The sequence below is a fragment of the Plecotus auritus genome (genome assembly GCF_963455305.1).
Source record: "Plecotus auritus genome assembly, chromosome: 2".
NCBI lineage: Eukaryota > Metazoa > Chordata > Mammalia > Chiroptera > Vespertilionidae > Plecotus > Plecotus auritus.
In genome coordinates this window covers 207,099,463-207,125,754 of record NC_137771.1, presented here as the reverse complement: position 1 = coordinate 207,125,754, position 26,292 = coordinate 207,099,463, and the positions used below count along the sequence as shown (strand labels likewise).

At 37.8% G+C, this 26,292-nt stretch overlaps 1 protein-coding gene across 1 annotated transcript in view; it reads left to right on the top strand.

Moving 5' to 3' along the window:
• LEKR1 (leucine, glutamate and lysine rich 1) overlaps positions 1-26,292 on the top strand; it is a 128,987-nt gene that overhangs the window by 76,894 nt on the left and 25,801 nt on the right. The window contains exons 7-10 of the mRNA XM_080657047.1: positions 5,881-5,962; positions 14,770-14,847; positions 15,191-15,394; positions 25,037-25,130. Of these exons, the coding sequence (XP_080513173.1) occupies positions 5,881-5,962; positions 14,770-14,847; positions 15,191-15,394; positions 25,037-25,130 (458 nt within the window). The remainder of the gene's footprint in view (positions 1-5,880; positions 5,963-14,769; positions 14,848-15,190; positions 15,395-25,036; positions 25,131-26,292) is intronic.

Below are 26,292 nucleotides of genomic sequence, written 5' to 3'. Positions count from 1 at the left end.
TCCACCCATTGAGGTGGGGGGTATAGGGGTGTCTCCGTCCTGGAATCATTTAGTGTTATTTAATTATGTGTATGCCTGTGACCTCAGGAGTTCGCTCTGAGGTCATACTGCAGAAAAACTTCCCTCTAAGTACACAAGAAGATGAGTAAAAGGCTTTATAGCAGGATCGTTTGTGGTGACACAGAGTTGCAAGCAACCTAGGTTCGTGACTGTAGGTGTAGATCAGTAAAATGTGATATATGCACATAATTAACTGTATATGCACATGGTTAAATGTCAGAAAGGAATGAATCATATCTAATGTATAGCTATATGGATAAGTCTCAAAAAACATAACGTGTAGTGAAAAAAGTAAGAATTAAAGTGAGATTTATTTACTTGTGCAGCTTTTTTTGAATACTTGTAAAAAGTACTATTTATTCACCCATAAGAAGCATCTTAGAAGGCATACATTAAATCCATAAAGGTGGGTGCCCTCTAGAATGGATTATTCCCAAATGCAAATGAACATGTCCCAATATTTTAAAACAAAAACAAAATCCTTTTTGCCATATCCCTCTCTAGCTACAATTGATTCTCTCTGCACCCTATTCACAGAATCAAATGGGCTGCCTTTCATTACAGTTTCAAGCTCACTCCTCACCCCTCACCCAAGTTCTGCCCCTTGATTTCTTTTGTATCTTGGACACACAGAACTGAGTTTATTAGACTCGGTGCAGAACATGCTGTCATCCTTGACCAGCGCAAGCAAAACCCCACTCTCAATAATTTATCTGTAAAATATGTCAAACACAAAAAAATACAGAGAATACGATAACAAATGTGTGTGATATCATCTACATTAACTGGTTTTAACATTTTGCCATAACTGCTCTGTAGGTTGTTAAAGAAAAATGCACAGTTAAAACCTTCATTTTTCCTATTTCCCATACAAAGATGACCATTGGTGACACTGGCCCCAACAAGTTCCTCAAGGTGACAAGGGATGAAATTCAGAGTAGAAGTCAGGGGTAGGTGGTTACTGCCACCACCAGTTATAAGAGCTCGCAGTGACTAGTTCTCATTATGTGCCTGCTACTGCTCTCCTCTTTACATATATTAGGTGACTCAATTCTCAGAACAATCCTTTGCTATAATAACAGTTGTATAGGTAGGAAACTCAAGTGCCTAAATTCACATCGCCAGTAGGAAGCAGAGCCAGAATTTGAAATAAGGCATTGTGGCTTTAAGATTTATGCACAACAGCTTGATGTTATCTGGACTTAGGTAGGAGTGCATTAAAAGAAGAGTTCGCTTTTGTTTTTCTTTTTCTTCAGTTATTCCCACCATTTAATATTTATATTATTATGGCGCCTTCAACTGCTCAATGAAAAAATTCCCCTGGATCTCTGGGTGCCAGTCCTCTGCCTGCTTGCTCTTCCATTCTGCTACTTGAACCTGAAATCCATTTCCTCCATAGCACTTTGAATCGGGCTTTACATTTTTAATATCCAGAAAGTTTTAAGCTTGAAATATCTTCCCAGTGTAAAGGTTTTCTTTATTGTTTTTTAAAAAAACATTACACTAACTTAATATACCCTCCAAATGACTGTAAAGTTTTATATTCTTCTGTAAAAGAACTAAGAATACCTTTTGTATTTTTGTAGGTTCTAGAAACCTTTCAGAATAACAGGATTCTCTTAAATAACTAATTACCCCAAATCTGATGCCTGCGTAATGCTATCCAGCAAGCAGCTGGCTTTGTATGAAGAGAGGCTAAGAGCTCTTTTTGTCTTGTTCATTGAAAATCATTTGCTTTTTATTTAATATCTGCAAAGAGCGCTGTCCCATCTTAGTAGAGTTTGATGTTGTGAATTTTGGATTGTTTCCATGGGTTCCGCCTTACATCTGCATGGTGGTTAAAGCCAATGCTTCTTTTCTTCTTGTAGGCATTCAGGGCCTTTTGCCTCATAATCCAATGTCATGGTGAATGACAGAAAATTGAAGTTGAATTTATTTAACTACAGAGGAGGACTGCGTAGAACAATACACTTATTTAAGAACTCCTTGCCTCAGGAACTGAAGGAGCTGTCTAGTGCAGGTGGCTTAATCTCTCTGCTGCTTATCCTAACTGTGTTCCTTTATTTATTAAGGACAGGAACTGGGCACTCCGCTTCCAAAAACAAAAGGACCCTACCAGTCTACCAGAACCAATTATAAACCAATAGGATGCTTACCGCCTCTTTCAGAACAGTAAACATATGGCCTATGTATTTTTAAAACAATTCTTAGCCCTCCTTTACTAGAGAAAATGTAACCAAAAGTAAAACAGAAATAAATAAAAACAGCTATGAAAATATATTCATCCACATAATGAATAATTTTTTCAATTATCTGTGATATCTTCTCTACTTATATGGTTTATTTGTTGACTTTACTAATATTTCCTGTTTCTATTAACTTCACATGGCAGTCTCTTCAGAGGTTCCTGTGTTTTGAAGTAAAATGTTTATTTGCTTTCCTTATTTTTACTCAGAGATGCTATAAAAACAGTGAATAAACTGCAGGAAGCAGTTTCTCCAATCATTGGATATTGTGAATTAAAGACTAAGTGATCTATGTTTATCTTAAAGTAGGGAGAAAGGGAAATTTAGGTGGTTATATAGAGAGATGAATACTGGAGAGTATAATACGTGTGTTTTTTTTTTTTTTTCTTGAAGTTGGGTATGATTGGGTAGTTTATTTTCCATTAAACGCAGTAAATTTTGGAACTGTGATGACCAAGTATATTCAAATGTGAGTCTAAGGATACTTCCAGTGTTATAGAAATGGTTTTGAATTAGCTGTCAATTTTACTGTCTAATTATCAGGTAATTGAGAATTAATTGTGTAAAATTCACATATCAAGTATCAGTTCTTTGGGATTTTTAAGGTAATCAATTCTCCCCCTTAACAATAGCATTTAGAAGTAATAACAAAATTTATCACATGGCCTCAGACCCATGCTTCATCTAGTTTAAGATTATATCCTGCCAAAATCACCAAGGGACATTTAACAGGAAGTCATAAAGGTTAGTCTCATAAAGTTGGTCATAATGACACCACTTTGTCTTAATATCTTCCTTAATTATAATATATTTTTAAACTTTCAAAAATTAAAATATAAACCACCTGTTGGAGTTAGAAATTTCACTGATTTACTACATATTTTATATAAAATAATACTTTTCATTTGCCTTAAAATGTATCTCTTTAGAGATTCTGGGATATGCTAAGCAGTCTATACCTACTCTGCCCACACTTTCATGGACAAATATTATATTCCCTTCCAGCTTTCATATTTTGAGTCAATGTAAGGGAGTTGGAAAAATAAGGGCTGTGGAATGAAGCCAACCTGAGTCTGAATCACAAGATCACTTCTAACCAGCTGTCTGACCTCTGATAAGCTAGTTAATTACTCTGATCCTCAGAGTCTTCACTGGTAAAAATAAAATGTGTAGCTGTCTGTCACGGTAGTTGTGACTGTGAATGAAATGATACAGGAGAAAGCACTCTGCACTGTGCCGGGACATGGAATACCACCAACAGTCACCAACTTCCTCTCTGCATATTCTTCAGAGGATGGGTCCAAAGCTCTTAGCTGTGCCCACGTGACTAGAACCCCTCTGCAAGCACACATGAGCTTAATAATAAGGAAACACATTACACAACATTTATGAAATTGCTGTTTCCAAATTGGAGTTATACTAAAAAATAAATTCTCCATTTATTTTATCTTTTCTCTCATATAATGTTATCACTTGATAAATGGAAAGTTGTACCCCACAAATACTATCTACCAAGTAATCCTGTTGAATCTTATTTCCTCTCAAATTAATGCCTCAGCAGAGTTTAAAATCTTTACTGAGTTTCTCTGTAGGCTAATGCAGTTACTCATTGTAAGATATCAGGCAAGAGAATCAGAGAGGGTCTCATATTTTCCTCATCAGAAAATGGGGCTATTAGCAACTTCAAGGAACTTTCAGGGATAAAATTAAGTACTGTCTGTGAAAGTAGTGGGTACACAAAATTTATGCCAATATCTGATAAATTCTAATTAAAACATTTGTTTGGAGTGAATTTACTTTCTGATTTAAGAAAATGGCTCTCCTTTCTAAAAGTTAAGGCAGATTGAAGATACACACACACACACACACACACACACACACACACACACACACACTAGAGGCCTGGTGCATGAAAATTCATGCACTGGAGGGGGGGGTCCCTCAGCCCGGCCTTTCCCCTCTCACAGTCCAGGAGCCCAGCAATCAGGGGAAGGCGATACCCCATCATACCTCTGCTGCTGCCACTGCTGGCAGCGCTAGCCTCAGCCGGCCCTGGTTACCTGAGCCTCAGCTGGCTCTGGGCAGCTGGGCAGCCGCCCTCTGAGGCTTGCCTGTGCCTCAGACCGGCCCTCGGTGGCTGGGGGGCTGAGGGGACTAGGGGACTCTGGAGGCAGGCGTGTGGAGCAGCTGGGCCCACCTGGGGGCGGGCCTGGCCTTGCCGTGTGCCTGCCGCCTCGGCGGGGCTCAAGGGACTGGGCACCTCCATCTTGTGGCTGTGGGCACCGCCATGTTTGAGGGTGTGGCAGTCAATTAGCATATTTCCTTCTTATTGGCTGTGGGTGCTGCCATCTTTGTGATGGCATGAGGGTCAATTAGCATATTCCCTCTTTATTAGATAGGATAATGTATTTGTATGCATGCATAAAGACTTCAAAGTTTATTATTAAAAATGTGTTATTAAAATACCCAAGAAGATATAACATAGAAATTTTATCATTCCAGTGTTTTAAATATTGTTTTTCATAGAAACCAGTTGTTCCATATTGTTTTTCACCTTATTCCCAAAAAGAGTGCTGACAAGCCCTGGCTGGTTTGGTTTAGTGGACAGAGCATCAGCCCGCAGACTGAAGGGTTGAGGGTTTGATTCCTGGTCAAGGGCATATACCTCTATTGTGGGTTCAATCCTAGCCCCTAGTTGAGGTGCTATGGGAGGTAACCAATTAATATGTCTCTCTCATGTTGGTGTTTCTCTCTGTCTCTACTCCCCACCCCCCCCGCCCTCCTTCCTCCCTCCCTCCCACACTGTTTGAAAATCAATGGGAAAATATCCTCGGGTGAGGATTAAAGAAAAAGAGTGCCGACAGGGCTGTCACTGAGGCTGGGATTCAGATCACAGTTCCCTTACACAGCCTAATGGCAGGACTCAGAGGATTCAAGCATTTGTTCCTGTGCTTTAGTTTCAGTTCTGCATCCACAGACATGTTAGACACGGCTGTTTGAATAATCTTCCTTAAACTCTGTTTGAATTCTGAAGTTCAAGACTGTGGAAGCCAATTTCTTGCTTGCATTTCCTGGGCTTTGAAAGTTATTAAAATGCCTATTAGATGCTACCCAGAGTTAACAAATGCTTTACCTGGAGCCTTGCACATGGTTTGTCTAGTTCAGTTCTACCAGGAGGCCTCAGCAATATCTTCAGTTCCAGGCCATAAGAGGAGGTTAGGCAGGCAGATGTTTCACAAGTGAGTCATGTGATTAGGAATTCATATGTGTGTTGGCTACATAAATTTCCTTGCGAAACATTAGTAAAATTCAGCCTATTAGCTGTTCGGAAATAAGCATGATGTTGTAGCAAACAGAGGCCAATAAATTGGATCTGTCAAAACCCATTAACTCCATGGGGTTTTAGAGTAGGGACAAGCTGCGTGTGGTCATCCAGGCAAAGTGGAAACAACAGTTAACTGCCCGATTCTTTGGGAGCTGATGAGTGGCAACTCCAAAGGAATGTGGTTTACTCTATGAAACTATCTGGACACTTAAAATGTCCTAATCAGATGAATATATTGTGTCATTTCAGATTTGCAAGGTCAAGTAGAGGGACTCGGGCTAAAACTTCAGAAGGCAGTGACCGAGCTGGACAGCTATAAAGAAAAGCTCATGTAAGACGGTGAACTTTAAGCCACCTGTACGAATTTAGAACGTCCCCCAAGGGTTCCCTGTGACTCCGCTGCAGGGACTTGGCTGTGTGGGTATGGTCACCTGCTGCTCTTCCCAGCTATTTTTCTGGCCTAGGTTGGATAGAGCATCAGCCTGTGGACTGAAGGGTCCCAGGTTCGATTCTGGTCAAGGGCACATGCCCAGGTTGTGAGCTAGTTCTTCAGTAGGTGGTGTGCAGGAGGCAGCCAATCAATGATTCTCTCTCATCATTGATGTTTCTATCTCTCTCTCCCTTTCCCTTCCTCTCTGAAATCAATAAAAATATGTTTAAAACAAACAAACAAAATTACCAGTTTTAGGTTCCAAAAGATAGTTGAAATTTTTTGAAATGTTGGAGTGTTTATGTTTTATATAAGTGATAAAATAATTGGCAAATAAATGATAAGAAAGTGCCCTTGTAAAATATTCAGAGCACTATTTCGTTTAAAAATGAAGAAATATATGCACCCCTGTGATCATCGCAGTGTTATTAACAATAGCCAAGATTTGGAAGCAGCACAAGTGCCCATCAATAGACAAGTAGATTAAAAAGTTGTGGTACATTTATACAGTAAAATACTACTCAGACATAAAGAAGGACATCTTATCTTTTGCAACAGCATAGATAGACATGGAGAGCATTATGCTAAGTGAAATAAGCCAGTCAGAGAAAGACAGTATCATATGATTTCACTTGTATGTGGAATCTAATGAACAAAATAAACTAACAACATAGAAACAGACTAATAGATACAGAGAACAGACTGGCAGCTATCAGAGGGGAGAGTGGTTGGAGGGCCAGGTGAAAAAGGTGAAGGGATTAAGAGAAGGGGGAAAAACAGAAAAACTCATAGACACACACAGCAGTATGGTGATTACCAAAGGGAAAGGGGGTGGAGGGGGCCAGAGGAAAGTAAAAGGGGGATAAATGGTGATGGAAGCAGACTTGGCTTGGGGTGGTGAACACACACAACAGTATACAGATGATGTATTATAGAATTGTATACCTGAAACCTGTATAATCTTGCCCAGCTGGCGTGGCTCAGTGGTTGAGTGTCAAGCTATGAACCAGGAGGTCATGGTTCAATTCCTGGTTGGGGCACATATCCAGGTTGCGGGCTCAATCCCTAGTATGGTACATGTAGGAGGCAGCTGATCAATTATTCTCTTTCATCGTTGATGTTTCTATCTCTCTCTCCCTCTCCATTCCTCTCTGAAATCAATAAAAATATTTGGGGAAGAAAACCTGTATAATTTTATTAACCAATGTCACCCCAATAAATTCAATACATAAAAGATTATACAGATTTAATCCAATCCCCATTAATAAAATTCTTAACAACATAAGGAGAAACAAATTTTAAAAATGCAAATTAATGTATATTTGGTTTCTTTGTAGCAAAATAATTTATTTTTGGCCGAAACCGGTTTGGCTCAGTGGATAGAGCGTCGGCCTGAGGACTGAAGGGTCCGGGGTTCGATTCCGGTCAAGGGCATGTACCTTGGCTGTGGGCACATCCCCAGTGGGAGGTGTGCAGGAGGCAGCTGATCGATGTTTCTCTCTCATCGATGTTTCTAGCTCTCTATCCCTCTTCCTTCTTCTCTGTAAAAATATCAATAAAATATTTAAAAAATAATAATTTATTTTTGTAAAATAAAAATAAAACAAACATTTGTGCTTTATAACATTGTGATTAATAGCATAGTAAGTACAAGAGTTTTATTTCTGTGTATGGTGGCTAAGATTGAAGTAATGAGTGGACAGGGGGGTCCTGGGCTCCCTAGATCCAGGAAGTAATTTTCTAGGTGAGAAGAAACACAAAAAAGAGACACAAGGTAGTGATTGCCAGAAAAAAAAAAATCTTTGTTCCCCACCCTCTAGTAACATCAGGGAGGGCTTTGGCCATATGGATGCCTCCTGTAGAAAGGTTTCTTGGAGCTCATGAAGTGAAGAGAGAACAGTCCAGGAGCAGAGAGGTAGAGCTGGCACCTACCAGTTAAAATGGAATTTATGAACAAACAAAACTCAGCAGACAGAGTGGAGTCCTGGGAAGTTAGTAGAGAAGATAAACACAGAAATAAATATACTGAGGAAAAGGAATAAAGCTAATTGGTTGTGACATGCATTGATTTTTACCGAATAAGTGTGCACAGAATTCTCTATATATTCAAGGAGCCTGCCCACTTAATATGAACACATGCTGTGGTGGTATTTTTTGTTCATTGTGTTTCTAACATAATTTATAATGTGAGTGCTGAGAAATAGTAAGAGTCAGAGGAGATTAGAGTTGGAGGGAGAAATATATAACCTCACCAAAGTCCATCAAATGAATTACCTGGAGAAAATCACTCTACAGTTGCACAAATGCTGATGCTGTTGTCTCAATTTATAAAATGGGTGCTTCCTGCCTACATAAGAACTTCTTAAATGAGAGAATAGGAAGAGTATTCATTTTTAGAAAATTTGAGTTATCAAAGATAGAGCCACTTATTTTTTTTATTTTATTTATTGTTTGAAGTATTACAAATAGTAGTACATATGTCTCCTTTTTTTTTCCCCATTGACCTCCCCCCCGGCCTTCCCTACCCCCCAGTACATGCCTTTACCTGCCCCCCCCCCACCAGTGTCTTGTATCTATTGGTTATGCTTATATGCATGCATACAAGTCCTTCGGTTGATCTCTTACAGCCCCCCCTCCCCCCACTTAAATGGTCCCAACTTTTGGAGACCTCTCTTCTGCCGGCTGTTCCCAACATTTCCATCTCTATGCCATCTACCTTCCTTCACCCCTGGGACGAAGTGCAGTAGGGTGGGCATTTAGGATCAGAGCCTGGGACTGCTCAGGGCGCTCAGAGCTCAGGAGATCCCCAGGCACATATAAGTACTATTTTATTTGTAGATTAAAGCCAGATTTGTGACTTGGCCATTGCTTTATAATAAATTAGTTGGAAGTTCAAAGAATTCACTAAAAATTTTTGACATACAATTTGTAAAGGAATTGGATGTTTAAAGAAGGTGCTATGAAATCATATTCATTTAAAATTTCAGTCCTCACCCTTTGTGAGGGATAGGGGTAGGAATGGGTTTCACATATCTAACTTAAGATGGTTCTTTTATCATGTAAAAAATTTTTAATGTTTTTATATGTTTTGTGTATTTTTACTTAAGGGGGGGAGGCAGTTTTTAAATGGATAAACTTGAGGTTCTTTTTTACCTAAGATTTATAAGAAATTATTTTCCAAGGTTTATAAGAAGTTGTTATGTATTAGAAAACAAATTTTATCAGTTAGGATGCTTTAGGCTACAAGGGACAGAGGTAGTGGTTTCAAGTTTAGTCGGTCCAGCAGCTCAGCAATATCTCTAAGATCTTGCTGTTCCTTCCGTCTTTGTCCTGCTGCCCTCAGCCTGGCTTCACCCCAAGGCTGGGTCCCTTGTGACCACGAAGTATCTGCAGTTCCAGGTACCACATCCATATGTAACCACCCCAGAGGCAGGAAGGGCCTGTTTTGCTGGTGTTTCCTTGGAAGTGAGAAAAAATTTTCCTGGATTTTCCTCTTACCTCTCTGGTCATTCCTGAAAACTTTTTGCCTCCCAAATAGGTGGCCTGGTGGCATCCAGTGTCTGTCAGAGTATAGATCTGCTTTTCACATGATCCTAAATTGAACAGGCTAACTTCATTCATTCATTCATTCATTCATTCATTATTCATCATTCATTCATTCAATGCAAGATGCTACTGAGTGGTGATTATGTGGCATGACTGTTGTGTGCAGGCACTAGATATTGGAGTAACAAGATTGACAAGCTCCAGTGGAGCTATTTAGGTAATTTCAGGTAATGTTAAGGACTACAAAATATAAAACAGGCATACTAGAATGTGAGTAATGTGGACGGTGGTATACTTTTGATGGAGTGGCATCCCTGAGCAGATGGCCTATGAGTTAAGATCTGAGTAACAGGAAAGAGCTGGCAATACTAAAATGCTAACATCTGAAAACAGAGAGATCAAAGGCCCTAAATTCTTAGAGTGAGTTTACAAAATCAAGAAACATGAAGGAGGCCAGTTGTAGTAGACACACTGTGGTTTCCAAAGACACATTAATGTCCTAATCCCTGGAATCTATGAGTATGTTACCTTACATATCAAAGAGGACTTTGCACGTGTAATTAAATTATGGAGTTTGAGATTGGGAGATTATCCTGGATTATTTGGGCTGGCCCAGTGTAATAGAAAAGGTCCTTATAAGAGGAAAGCAAGAGGGTCAAAGTCACAAACGTAGATGTGAGGATGGAAGCAGAGGTTGGAGTGATGTAATTTGATGGAGCAACAAGCCAAGGAATGCAGGTGGTCTCCAGAAGCTGGAAAGGGAAGGAAACCGATTCTTCCTTTGGAACCGCCAGAAAGAACACAGCCTAGTGACATCTTGATTTGAGGAATTCTGGCCTCTGAACTGTAAGATAATACACTTGTGTGGTTTTAAATCACTAAGGTTGTGGTAATATGTTATAGCAGCAGTAAGAAATTAATACGCCAGGATGTGTAGTGCCTAGTGAGGATTTTGGATTTATTCAGAGGCAATGGAAAACTATTGGAGAATTTTGGACGAGAGAATGAATTGATATGATTTGTTTTAAGCAGTCAGCATGGCTGCTACATGGAGAATGGGCTGCAGTGGGAATACAAGAGCAGTCAGGGAGACTAGGTGGGAAGCTGTGCATTCATACAAGTGAGAAGTGTTTGGTGTAGTTAGTGTAACGCTATAATGTGGAGACAAAGAGAAATTTATGTTGGAGGTCAGTCTGACAGGATTTACTGATGGAATAGATGTGGCTGTGGAAGAAGGGGACTAGAATGAAAAGGTGAAAATAAAGATGGTGTTTGGGGTTTTTCAGCGTCAGGGCAGACAGCTGAGAGGCAGTAGAGTACAGTGACTAAGAGCCTAGGCTCCAGGCCAGACTGCTATGGTTCAAATCCCAGCACTGCTAGCTGAGTATGTTACCTATCTCTTGGTCTCCGTTTTCTCAACTCTAAAGGGAAAATGGGCTGCTTTGAGGGTTACATTAGACATATAAGGTGTTATCTTTCAGTATCATTATTGTGTTGGTGCCACTTATTGAAGTGAGAAAATCTCTAAGAGATATGGATATGGGAGTGAAGGAAATAAAAAAACAATGCTTTTGATTTGTTAAGTTTGAGAGATGTCTTTGGATAGCAAAGTAGAAATATCAAGGAGGCAGTTTGAGAATGGCTATTTCATATAAAGGAGTGGAGTGGTATTGACCCCTGCCTTTCAAATTAGGGGAAAATATCCAATTATTTCATCTGATTCCCTTTGCTTTGATTGGCAGGAGCACCAGGGGCCTTTCTGAAGGCTCATTCAAAGCACTTGAAGAGAAAGGATTAACACTATTTGCTGAGAGTAAAAGAAGGAATGCAGTGTTTAAAGAGATGTAGGCATTCTTTCTAGTCCTTCCAATTTCTCCCATCCTAATGAAGGTGAAGATAACAATTGGGTAGTGAAGGGTAGACCATAGAAAGAATGGCTTAACTGGAGTGGCAGTGGGAGCGGACCATGGTGAGGGGAGTTATTGGGATGATAGGCTTTCTAAAGAGTAGGCATTAAAAAAAACAAAACGCACCCAAGATCAATTGTCCACATAGTTAATAAAGTAACCACTAAAAGGAATTGCACTGTCCCTGCCTCCGGATTTGGAAAAGTGTGTACAAGAGTCTGAACCCAGAATGAAAGTCATGGTGGGGCTGATGAGTCTCAAAGCATTTTTTGAAGTAACATTTGTGTTTGATTTCAAATCAAATGTGTAAAACTTGGAAAATACAGGGATATATAAAAAAGAACATTGTAGTTGTATTATGATATAGCCTTATAGTTCATTTTTCTAAATAATATAATTTTAAACATAGTTTTCCTTAGTGATCTATGATCTTATGATTGTTACTTAGTGATCTATGATCTTTTCCATGTCATTACATGATACATTTATTGATTATTATTAAATGGCTGTATAGTATTTCAATCTACATATGAACCATAACTTATTTACTAATCCTTTGTTTTTTAGAATTTCCAAATTTTTCACTTTTATAAGTAAATTTTTTAGAAATTCATATACATAAATCTTTCTACTCACAATTACTTCCTTAGGATTTTTGTTAGAACCAAATGTCATATTTTTATGGTTTTTAACGCATAATGACTTATTGCCCTCCAAAAAGATTATACAGACTTTCAAACTCAGCAGTATTGTAAATACCCATCTCTCCTAACCAACACTGGGTATTATAACTAAAACAAAAGTTGTGCCCTAACCGGTTTGGCTCAGTGGATAGAGCGACAGCCTGTGGACTGAAAGGTCCCAGGTTTGATTCTGCGATGTTTCTAACTCTCTAGCCCTCTCCCTTCCTCTCTGTAAAAAAAATCAATAAAATATATATTTTTAAAAAGTTGCTAGTTTAACTAATAAAAAATTGTATCCCTGCATATGTGCCTTTTGGTATTCTTTCCTTTGTGACTTGCCTGAGCAGAGCCTTTGCCCACTTTACTAATGGCATGTTAATCTTTTCCTGATTCCTTCTTTCCTAACATTTTATTTGGAAACTAGAGGCCTGGTGCATGAAATTTGTGCATGGGTAGGGTCCCTAGGCCTCCCCAACTCCCCGCCTCCCCACCTCCTCCTTCCCTCAGCGCTCTGCCGCTGCTGCTGGTCACTCATCATAGTGAGACATCAAACTCCCAATCTCTGGGTCAAACTCCCAATGGGACAATTTGCATATTAGTGTTCAGGAATAAAATTTGGGTGATAAAACCCCAAAGAAAATCAAAGTGATAACCATAAAATTCACAAGGATATATTTTTTAGAATGAAGGGACTTTGCTGGGACCAGGTATATGAAGCTTCTAGGGTAGCTGGTAAAGTTTTATTTTTTGGCGTGGATGGTAGTTACGAGAATGTTCTCTTGAAAATAATTTGTTATATTATGTATTTTAAATGTAATTTCCTATATCTTATAATCTTATCATATTTTACTATAAAAGAGGTTTAAAAATAAATGAATGTTATTCATGTGCATGATGTTTTAAAATTATTTTTGGAAACTAAGTCATTCTGCAAGTAGGGCAAACCCATTGATAATCTAAGTAACATTTCATTGTTCAGTATAAGCTATTTTAAGGTACATTTGGATAATGACTTGATGAACAGTTTATATAAACTTAAATTGGAATATTAATCATTCTTCATATATTAACTTTTAGTATTGTTACAAAACCAATTATATAAGATCAAGACAAATGTTTATTTCAGTTTTAGAATTTCCATTTGGTTCTTTTCAATAGTTTCTATTTCTCTGCTAAGATTTTCCTTATCTTTTCATTAATTAGAGTCGATTCTGTGAGCAGAATTATAATTGCTCCTTTAACAATCTTTGTGAATTTCAATATTTGGTTCAATTCAGAGTCAGTCCCTATTAACTATCTTTTCTGTTGAGAATAGGCTATGCTTTTCTGTTTCTCCTATATGAGTAATTTTTATTCTGGACATTGTGAATGTTATGTTATAGAGATTCTAGATTCTGCTATATGTCTCCAAATAATGGCAGGATGCTGTTGCTTTATCAGACAATTACTTTGGCCTCATAGTTTTGTTCTTTTATCTTTAACTAGGCTGGTTGGAATGTGCACATGTAGTTCTGAGCTCAGCCAGACATGTGGGCAGAGTTTCTATGCAGCATTTGAGATCCTTCTCTCTGGCTCTCTCCTATTCAGGGTTTATCCTTCACAGCAGCTGTGGTTTCCCCAAACACTATGCTCTAGTTCTTCAGGCCAGAATGACTGTGAGTTTGCTACCAGTTTTCTATCAGAATTTTAGTTTCCCCCACATGGTGAGTGTAGACTGGGGCCTGGTCTCAAGTGTAAAATCGTTAAGCAAACAAGTAAAAACCTGATACCATGCTGTCACCTCACTTGGAGTGTTAACATCCCTCCAGAATCTGCCTGCTTGGTTACTTTCCAATACCTTCACATAGGGGTTTTTTATTTTTTCAAAAATGTTATCCAAAGTTTAGACTTTTATTTAAATGGAGATCAGTCTGATAGGAGCTTACTTGGCCATAAAAGTAGAAATAATATGAAGATAGTAAGAATGTTTTTCTAAATAAAATAATGATAAGGAAAAACCCTATAGTCAGACTAACAGTTTAGATTTATTTTGGCAAAGAAAAATCCTTAGACTATATATTTCTAATTTCAAGTAAATCTGCATGTATAACCACAAATAGAATATGAAGATAAGAAAAGCAATAAATGAAAAACATGTTTAAAAAAGGAAAACAGCCCAATTGGAGTGGCTCAATTGGTTGAAAGTTGTTCCATGTACCAAAGGGTTACCAGTTGAATTCCAAGTCAGGGCATCTACCTGGGTTGTGGGTTTGATCCCCAGTCAGGAAGTAGAGGGAAGGCAACCAATCCGTGTTTCTCACTCACATCAATGTTCCTCTTTCCCTTCCTCCTTCCCTTGCTCTCGCCCTTCCTTCCTTCCTTCCTTCCTTCCTTCCTTCCTTCCTTCCTTCTCTCTCTCTCTCTCTCTCTCTCTCTCTCTCTCTCTCTCTCTCTCTCTCTCTCTCTTTCTTTCTTTCTTCCCTTTCCTCTCTCTAAGCATGTCCTTGGGTAAGGATTTTTTTAAAAAGGGAAAACAGTTAATACTTAAACTATTTTGAAATACAATATTTGAACCACTTTTGTATTATTTTAGGAAAAAGTCTAATGAAGCTGATGACTGTCAAAGACAACTTAGAAAACTGAAGTTTGAATCCATTATTTTTGAATCAAGGTATACATTACAAATATTTTAATTAATATTTTTTTAGTAATTGAGTTTGAAACCACATTTTAAATAACATTTTATTTAATATGTACTTTGGCTTTCTTACTATATTGTTTACATATATATTGCCTAATTCAAGTATATAATATCTTGAAGCTGTTTATTGACTTTTGCTTCTATGTAGATGGGAAAATTTTAATAACAGAACTATCTATTTCCTTAGCATTCTTAATTTTTATAAGTTAAAGTTGTAGTCTATAATTTCAAATGAAAATTTCCATACCTTTGGTAAACATGAAAATATAGTATCTAATGCACATTGATGGAATTTTTTTCTATTTCTTTTTAGGCATACTAGATTGCTTAAAGAGAAAGAAGACTCTTTAATAGCTTGTCAACAACTACATAAAACTTTACAGGAAGAACTGACTGCAAAAGAAAGGCAAGAAGAAGATATAAAAAGGAGTACTAACCTTGTAGAAAATGAACTAGAGACAACCAAAACTCTTCTGAATCAGACAAAGGAAGAGGTCATAACACTGAAAAATGAAAGGTGCAGTCAAGAATAATTTCATCCAAAAATATTTAATGTTTATGTCAGTATTCCATATATATTTGAAACATCAAGGTTTGGAAATCCCAGGATTAAAGATGTATTTCACCTGAAAGGTTATTACATCCCATGACCTCACTTTACAGGGATCAAACTAAAGCTTAAATTGGTTAAATTTCTTGCTTAAAGTCATACAGTTAGTTAATGAAACTAGAGTTGGAACCCACATTGGTGTTAGATTTTTATTGAAAAGATTAAAAAAGACCACATATGATACTTTACTGAATTTTACTTGGACCAATCGCTGGTGGAGTCTGGCATTTTCCAGTAGAGAAAACTCTTTTTATACCACTTTTTCTCTTATTGCTTTCTACTTTTCTTCTCTTTGTTATTTGTCAACACCTCTTATTGAGGACTTGGTATTGAGGTAGTATCAAGGGTGCTAAGAAACATATTCATCCAACCTTCCTAGATATTTTTGCCAATAGAATATAGAGCCCCGAAATAAGCCCACACCTTTATGGTCAATTAATGTTTGGCAAAGGAGGCAAGAACATAAAATGGGGTAAAGATAGTCTATTCAATAAACAGTGTTGGGAAAATTGCTCAGATATGTGCAAAAAAAAAAAAAAAAAGAAACTAGATCTTACACCATCTTACACCATCCACAAGAATTAAAGTCAAAATGGATTAACACTTTAAGCACCCAGTCAGTCACCGGTGACTGACACTATACTTTCTGTCCAGAAGACAAAACAGGCTGGGTGCTTAATTAAATGTTAGACTCAAAACCATAAAAATACTAGAAGAAAACATAACAGTAAATCTAGGACATTTCTCATAGCAGTATTTTTTCCTGATATATCGCCTTGAGCAAGGGAAGCACAAGAAAAAATAAACAAATGGGACTACATCAAACTAAAAAGGAACACTTTTCCTAATTCACCAACCCAGAGGGGAAGTCAGTTTTAAATTTGCGCTGGCTCACAGAGCTGTGGACCTCACCTGTGAAGCAGGTGTGAGCTTGCACCTTTTCCACATAAGGAAATAGTTAAGCGAGGTAAATTTCTTGCTCAGGGTCCATGTGTCTAACCTTTATAGCCCATGTTGCCGCTCCTACAGTTTGCACAATTCCCTCAGCATCTCCCTTAAAAGGCCCGATTTTGTCAGCTTCTGTCCATGTGAGCACTGTTTCTCAACCATGTTGTAACATGGTCTTCAGGGGCCTCCCAGCCCTGCAGAAAGCAGAAAAAACCAGGGTGCCTCCTTTGTGTGCCCTCTCCCCCACCCCTCTCTTTCTTCCCCCACCCTTGCACTCTTTCAGGATTCTCCCACTCACTATAAAACAGCATGGTGAGTTTTGTCTTCTACTCTCAGGCAAAATCAGAAGTGGAGCTATCTCTTCAGAATGAAAATATGATACAAACATTTCACAGCATATTCTAGAGGAAGAGAAGATTTGTGTTCATTGAGGCTTGTCCTATTTTCATGGAGGCTAGAAGCAATAAGAAGCATAGATTATAGAAAGGGAGCCGGAAGCAATGTTTTAAGGTTTGTGAGCTTTTGGTAGTGTGGCTTACTATTTTTAAAAACGGACTTTAGAGTTAAGCAAACATAGGTGTATATTTCACCTTGACCAGTCTCAAGTTTAGACAACTTAACCATTAAAGGTTCATTTTCCTTATCTGTAAAATGGGCATATTAGTAACAGCTGTCTTCTTGTGAAGATTAACGTATCTAGTATTGTGCCTGGTAGATTGTCGGTGCTCAAAATGTATTAGTTCCCTCCCTATCATTGTTCCTTACATTGCTAACCCCTCAAAGATCATACCTTATTAATTTTTATACCCTGCACTGGTGATGTAGATATTCAGTAAGTGTCTGTTGAATTCAAGATTATCTGCCTTACTCTTAGAGTTATAGAGATTATTGGTCTGTGGAGTGATTCCATTTGGATGCTATCCTATTAGTGTAAAGGATTATGAAATGAAGTGTCCTCAGGAATATCATTCCAAAATAACAAACCTTATTGGGGTTTCCCCCCAAGACTTACTTCTTTCTCTGATTTCCTCTCCATCAACAGCTCTCAGAGCAAGAGGCTAACTTCTTATATCACAGACTTACTGCTTTTAATGGAGGCCGGAGTTGTGACAAAATCAAAATTATCTCTTTGATTGAAAATGTGAAGACATCTCCTTTAGAACAACTTGTGAAACAGAACTGAAAGCTGTCATTTGGCATTATGGTTTGACATTTGTTTGCAGTTACGTTTTTAACTACAAAATTAAGGGAATCTCGATGTTTGCGTGTATGCAAGAAATTAGATTCCCATTTTCTTTTCCGTCTAAGAACTTAAAAGTTAAAGTTTTAAAAATAAATCATCTTAATTGTGAGTAGATACTAGTTTGCCTATTGTGCCAACTCCTAAAACATTATTTTTAAAATATATCTGGTGAAATTGCAGGGTAGAATGCTACAGATGGCCAGCCCTTCTCCCAAATATGGAAAGTGAAGGCAGCATTACATACTGTAGACAGTCCTAGGCTGGTACGAGCTGGAGCCAGCTCTGCCTCCTGTGAATAACGCCACTTCAGAAAGACACCGACCACTCAGGATCTTCAATTCTCCTAAAAATTGGGAATTGCATTAATTATTTCCAAAGACTGGCAAGAAAAAACTACTGTATCCCTAGAGACTAAAACTGCCTGACATCTGGTAGACACTCAATAAATATTAGATGTATGGATGGGAATGAATTTAATCCCAATCAAACTACTGATCACAGGGTTTAAAACTCAGAAGCCCCCAGTGTTTCAGGTTCAGAGAGTTTCTGACTTGCTAAAAATCAGAGCTGGGAGTTCAATTCTGTATTCTAGTGAAAATCTTCTTGATTGAATTCTTAGTCAATCCAAATTTAGGACCCAATTTTGTGTTGTTTCCTGTAAACGTAAAGCAGCAATATCTGTAGAAGTGGTTCTAAAGAGGAAATTGGATAGCTGCCTGACATCCAAAAATAGCTGCATTTTCAGCTTTTTATAACATGGAAAAGATGGAATATGTCTTTAACAATTGTTTTTCATTTCTTATCATTCCTCTACACATCTAGCAGAAAGGCTCACTAGAGTCCAAGTTGATTCTTTACAGGTTCTTTCAGCACAATATTGTTTTTCTTTATCAGTGTCTTTCTTTTTTAAAAATTTATCTTTATTGTTGAAAGTATTATAGATGCCCCCTTTGGATTTTTTCCCCATTGACCCCTCTCCACTCTCATCCACCTTTGATTAGCATGGAATAGGCATTGACTAGTGCATATAGAGATGATTATATGCATGAAAAAGATACTCCTGATTCTAAGAATAAAAACCACACTTACATAGTACACTATGGAAGAGCTTGCACCTTGTCCAGGGGATGGGGAGGTGGGTAGGGAGAGGTTAACCAGAAAATTTATATGCATATATGCATGCTAATTAAGTTCAGTTAAGTGTTTGTAATATCCCATAGAATTATTCTTTCTGCCTTGTCCCATGAAAGACTCACACTGAAGAGCTTTTGGAGTTATAAGGAATCAAAGACATATGAACATCTTTATTTCTGTAGTCATATCAAGCAAACTTATCATCACAGATGCAAGTTTATAATTTTTATAACAGTTCACTCAAAACACTTTATATTTTGCACAAATTCATAAGGAACTTAATAATTCTTTGAAACTTCAGTGAATAGTATATTGCATTAACATCATTTCAACCTTGGCCTTCTGTATTTTAGTTTCCCTAATATACTAGACTTTCCCAGTTTTGTTCTAAAAGGATACACTTAACAGTGGGGTGTTTTGTACTGGGTTCATCAGAGTAAAGTATATGAAGTGGATTCTACTTTTTGGTGGTATCAAAATTATAGCTATCTCACCTATCTATAGCTATCAAACCTATCTCAGTTTGGCTCACTGGATAGTGTTGGCCTGTGAACTGAAGGGTCGCAGGTTCGATTTCAGTCAAGGGAACATACCTCAGGTCGGGGTACATACCCAGTGTTAGCCTACGAACTGAAGGGTTGCAGGTTCATTTCGGTCAAGGGAACATACCCGGGTCGGGGTGCATGCAGGAGGCAACCAATCAATGTGCTTCTCTCACATTAATGTTTCTCTCTCTGTCTCAACCCCTTCCTTCCACTCTCTCTGAAAATCAATGGGAAAAATACCCTCGGGTGAGGATTAACAAAAAAAAAATTATAACTATCTCCAGGGAGACTGAAATTCAAGCATCTTAAATATTCAGTATCATCCATTTTAATAGTAAAGATAACTTATAATGTACTCACAGGCACCCATCTGAAAATGCTTCTTGGAATTTTCTAATCAGTAAGACCTCTTTTCAAATAGGAAGCCTGGCTTAGGAAATAAAAGTGAATGAAATGGCCAGAACTCTGCTGTCTGGCTACTCCTAACAAGCATACGGCCAGCCACATCCATTCTATGACACTGACATTCTATGAAACCAGGTGAAGTGCTGCTTTATTTCCATTGACCGCTGCTCCTTTTTTTTAAACCAAGTTTACTATTGTAGATACTAATCTTATACCCGAAGTTTCGTAATATCACTTGAAGGCAGACCATTGTATTAGTTTCCTATTGCTGCTACAACAAATCAACACAGATTTGGTGGCTTAAAACAACACCAGTTTGTTATCTTATAATTCTGGAGGTTGGAAAACCAAATTAGTGTTAAGGGACTAAAATACAGATGTCAGGAAAACTGGTTCTTTCTGGAGGCTCCAGGGTAGAACCCATTCCTTGCCTTTTCTAGATTAGAGGCTGCTGGCATTCCTTGGGTCCTGGACCCATGAATCCAATCTCTGCTTCTGTCATCACATCATCACTTTCCCCCACATTAACTTCTTTCATATAAAGAACCTTGGTGATTACACGTAGGACTCATCCAGATAATCCAGGATAATCTCTACATCCCAAGATCCTTAATCACATATGCAAAGTCCCTTTTGCCATATAAGGTAAATAGTCTATGGAAAGGATAAAAGTTGAGAAAGCTGTTTCTCTATAGGGCAGAATCTCTAATGCCCTCTTCCAATGTGGTCAACATAGACCAGTGCATATCAGAGAGGAAAGCCAGGAGCCATGGAGAAAACTAGACTGAGAAATCACTTCCACATGAAAGAACCATAGACTAAGCAAAGAATGTCTCCCATCTCCAGGGTGGGAATCCTCATAGTGGCTTCCAGTAGGATTTCAGAGTTGCGATGGACTCCACCTAGTACCAGGTGACTTACTGTGCACTTCCCAGTGAGAGGACTGTGCTATCCACATTTGCTTGACATCACACATGGCCGTTTGACTTGTCTTGACACTGAAATATAAGAGAAGTGATATGTATCAATTCTAAGCAGAAGTTATAACAGGTCTTATGTTTTGGTAAGTTTTCTTTTCTATAAACCACAAAATCAACATTCCCAGGTAAGAGTTGCTCCTTGGCCTGCATCCTGGAACAAAAAGTGGAGCAGAGCAGCAGATGCCACCTAACGAGCAAAAAGTAAACTAGTACTGTAAGCCTCTGAGATTACCAACAAGTTAAGTTTTGGATGTCTCTGAAATACAAAATTAGAGCAGTCAGGTGAAGAACTGGATACATGAGTCAGATGCATTGGAACAGATATGAGCTAGAGATAAAATTTGGGAGCTGTCAGCATCTATATTGCATTTTAATTATAAGAGTAGATAAGATCACCTAGAGAAAGAGAAGAAAGAAAGTAAAAAGGGCCAGAACAAAGTGCTTAGAACACAAATATTAATTGACAAGTAGAGGAAGATGAGTCTGCAGAGGAGACAGGAATGGCTGAGTCCTCCTCCTTTGTTCCTTCTGTGTCACTTGCTGTTCTCCAGCCTACAGACTGCTGAGCAAGCATCAGAACCTGGTGGTCTGCTTAACACTTTCAAAGATAAAGCTTCCTTTTGCACTGCTGGATTTTGAGCACCATTGGGACAGGGACCCTACCTTCCCAAGTCACCTCTGTCCCTCCAAGGCCTGATGACGCCGCCTTGCTCATAGTGTGCAGAGTGGTCAGTAAACCCCACCGTACTATTAACCTGCCTTTCTCTCACCTTGTTCTCTCCCTTTAATTAGTTTTCCTCCACATACACATTCTACTCCACACTCAGGTTTTATCATTCGTTTTTATAAATATTGAGTAGATACATAGAAGGTTTATGTAGGTGTAAAGTATGAAGAAGTACAACACAACGAACATCTATGTATCAATCACTCAGTTTAGGAAAAAGAACCTTGCCATTAGCTTTGAAGTCCCTCGTGCTTCTTCCCAATTCCACTGCATTGCATCCTCCTACAGAGGAAACCACCAACCTGCATTTTGTGGTTCTCAGCAAACTAGGAATAAAAAAGCATCTAAAGTTAACACCTGTGTGCTTGTCAGTTACTTTGCTCACTATTTCTTTTGGCATGTCTGACCTTGCTTCTGAATATATTCCTTTTTGCAAAGCATGTTATTTCATGCTCCTTTAGTAAAGGTCCTTTAGATAGTGCTAAACACTCAGGTTTTATTTACCTGAGCATATTTTATTTCAGTCTCATTCTTAAAGATAGTTTTGTTGGGTACCCAACTTTAGGTTGCTGATTATTTTCTCATAGGATTTTGAACATATTATTTTACTGTCCTTGGTTTCTTTTGTTTCTTTTGGAAAATAAGCTTTCATTTTCTTTGGATTCCTTGGAAGATAATGTAGGTTTTTTCTCTTTGGCTTTTAAGATCTCTTTAACTTAGATGTTCTTAATTTTCCGCTACCAGGTGCTCAGATGTAAGATTTATTTTTATTTATCTTACTTAGAATCCATTGGGCTTCTAGATTTGTGGGTTGTTGTTTTCATCAATATGGGATATTCTCCTCAGATATTTCTTCCTTTCCCTTTCTCTCTCCTTTGCTTCTGAAACAGTGAAAAAAAAAATATATATATAATCTTTTCAATATGTCTTTCATATAGTCACTTCTCTTGTTATATTTTTGACTCCCTGTACCATACTCTATGTACTTTCTTTGAATATCCCTTTCAGCTTATCACTTCATTTTTTCAGCCATGAATAATCTGCTACATGGCCATCCACAGAGTTTTCAATTTCAGTTACCATATTTGTCATTTCTACAAGTTCAATTTGGTTCTTTTTCAAACTTAGTCATTTAAATCACTCATTTCTTTTTTTACTATATCGAACATCCTTATTTTATATTCTGTATATGAAAATTTAATACTTTAGAATTTGTGAGTTTGATTATGCTGTCTTTGTGTTTGTTCATTCTTCCTCTTACTGGCTTTTAAAAAATAGTTTTGTGATTTTTTTAACACTATGATCTCATAGGTCTTATATCTTTATTGGTAGGAATTCTTTGAGCCCCAGTTTTAAGATAGGTTTCTACCCAAAATATTGGTGTTTTTCCTACCAGGAATCTGGAGGCAAGGTTAACCTAGCACCACTTTAAGTTATCGTTTCAACATGAAGTGTTTGGGACCACTCAGGTAATATGAATTCAGGATACAAATTTGGATTAGGGTTGGTTTGTCTCTACAAATTCTTATGAGATATTTGTATTTTCCCCTCTACTTATCACCAAAATTCAAAGCCAGTTGTTTCCTTTTTATACCTTGAGAGGAGATATTATTTTTATTTTACACATACTGAGTGTGAATTTCACACATATACTGTAAGTAGCTCTTTGAGATGCAACTTCGTTCAGGTGAGTGTCCTCTTAGACTCTTCCTTTGTCTCCTGATTCCTGTGCCCTTCATGGCTGTAAATTTTAAAGCTCAAGTTCATCATATTTGGAAAGTACTTTCAAGATGAGAGTTAGCTTCAGTGCTCTACTTATTGCTGGGTTCTTCCAATTCATTTCATTGTTTTTAACCTTTCGTTTGGAATAATTTTATATTTATATCAAAGTCACAAAGACAGTACATAGAGTTGATGTTTTCCATTTAGCCTATCTTTCTTAACCATGGCATAACCACTTTTCTGTAAAAAACTAAGAAATTAGCCTTGGTATAATGTAATTAACCAAAAGACTTTATTCAGATTTCAGTAGTTTTCCGCTGATACTTTGTCCATTCTTTCACTTGAATTTTGTCCTCTTTATCACTTTTTGTCCAGCTAATTGATGAATTTTTATATTTTCTATAATAAATAAAATAATTTTACTTATTTTTAGTAGAAAAGTATAAAGGTACCTTGTCCAACACATTTTCTGGAAAGAGAAGCCTGGAAAGTTTTGTTTTCTCAACCACGTTCCCTCAAGTGATATTTATACTTATGGTTACCAAGTTAAATGTGTCTTCTTATGTTTGTGTCCTTAGAATTTTCTAGACTAGAAATGTAGGCACTATTTTCATTACAGTAAAAATTTTTTTTTAAATAATACAATGAGTGAGACTAGAATAGAGATTAAAAGATAGACTGAGAGTCTATTACGATACTCTAGGTGGAAGAGAAAGTCAAGAAGCTTAATGAGGTTGTTGGTAGTGGGAAAGGAAGGGAAGAAATAGTTTGACAAGGAGGAAGTGGAATACATAGAACTTGTTATTGAATGGATGTGGTAGAACAAGGAGAAGGTAGAGTTGGAGATGACTCGGGAATTCCAAACAAAGATTTTGATTGTTAGAGAAAGGTTTTCAGAAGTCAAAAGAAAAGGCAAGATTGCAGGAGATGACAGTGAATTTGTGTTTTGATGTGTGAAATCTCTGGTGTTGATGCATCACTAGGATACAGATGTCCAGCAGCAGTTATAAATGAAAGTCACAAGTTTGAGAAAAGGGATCAGAGTAAAAGGGAGAGGTTGGTGATGGAAAACAAAGGGCTTAGGAAGAGGAATAAGGAATGGAGAAGAATCTCCTACATAGAAAGTAAGAAGAGTCATGATTGCAGAAACAGGAAGGAGCCCTAGCAACAAGCATGCTTTTGCCACTACTTGTGATAGTCAAATGCTAATTTTGGTGCCCCTGGGAAAGGTTCTCATGAATCACCCACATTACCTCCACCCCAAAGATCATAAACTAAGCTTTGGATCCATTTATGTGGATTGAAATATTAAATGTTCTTTGTGTGTTCAATTTTCTAATGTGTTGTACTATATACCATAGCACACCTTAGACTTTACCCTCCACTTAATTTGGTTTGTTCCAATCAGCATTTGAGATAAGTAAAAGAAAAAGAAAAATAGCAGAAACCACAAACATGCTGATTTTATGGCACATCCCAATGTATTTTTCTTTAAAAAACAAAGCAAAGCAAAATATTGTCTAGTGTTAGAATTTAGTCATAAACTTTAGAACCACAATGTATAACATTTTATTACATTTGTGAATCCGTATATGTTGTTACTATTTCATGCAAAAATAGCATTACTTATTACACAAAAATTAAGCCTGAGAAAATCCTTACTATGCAGTGTTTGTGAATTATTGTTAACAGTAAAAATCATATCTAGTAGGATCTATCTATCTATCTATCTATCTATCTATCTATCTATCTATCTATCTATTGCTAAAGAGAATAAACAGACTAAGTTGTGAAATTATATTCTCTGAGGAGACTTGACTCATTTGTCAGGTTTATGGTTTTCAGGGAACTGATGCTGATTTCACATCAGAAGAGCATTGAGCAGCTGCAGGAAGCCCTTCGACAGAAGCGGCTGGATGATGCTAACTGGAGGGAAAAGGTAACGATAATGTAGCTTTCATCAGCATGTGTCTTACTTGCTTCTTTAAAGTTCTGTTTATTTGCCAGAAGACTATTCCAAATAGATTTTTTTGCTTCTACGCACACATTTGGTTCCTTCTGGAATTTCCCAGACCAATGCACAATGCACAGTGCACTGAAGCCTTCCCAACTCTTTTTCTTCCCCATCTGGTACCTATCCCTAGCACTAACCGCTGCCTTGGTTTTCTGGTTATGACTTAAATTGATTCATATGGGCAACAATTGAATTTGAGAATATGAACTAAAGTTGCTCTAAGTGTCTCATTCTTATTTTGTTTTATTTTGTAGCATGGTTTTCTTTTCTTCTCTAAAGTTCATACTACTTTAATTATTTCTAATTTTTATTAGTCTCAGTGTTTTCAGTTGGCGAATCTATTCTTATTCACATTCCCCCACCTTTACCGATCCATGTTTAAAAAACCAAAAAGATGATCAACTTAACTAACAATAAAAAAAAGCATATTAAAACAATGAGAGATTTTTTCCACACATCCACTTGATAGAGTAGTTTTTGCACTGGCAGGGGTCCTCAAACTTTTTAAACAGGGGGCCAGTTCACTGTCCCTCAGACCGTTGGAGGGCTGGACTATAGTTTAAAAAAAACAACTATGAACAAATTCCTATGCACACTGCGGGTCCGGGACGAGTCGGCTGCTAAGCAGGACAGGCAGCGGCACCCGGCAGGCCGGATAAATGTCCTCGGCGGGCCGCATGTGGCCTGCGGGGCCGTAGTTTGAGGACGCCTGGTCACTAGTGAGATAGTGTTTCATATTCTTTATGGGACTGGAAATTACAGCAATGTTTTGGACAGCAGTTTGGCAGTATGTAGGAAGACATATTATAAATGTCCCATACTTGACTCAGAAATTTCACTGATGAAAGTAATATAGAGACTTACAGATCCTTCCCTTCCCTTAGCTCCTTTAGCTCCTCTTAGACTGATAGAGTGAACATTCCTGCCTTTGCTTGTGTATGTTTCTCATCTCCTCAGCAACATCCCAGGAAGGACTTTCAGATATAATCTCCTGTGAACTCTTTGCTTTCATGATCCACTCTAGTATTACTGAACACTGTGCTCTGTCCCTGAGGTGCTAACCCAGCCAGTAGACCAAGGTAGTGTT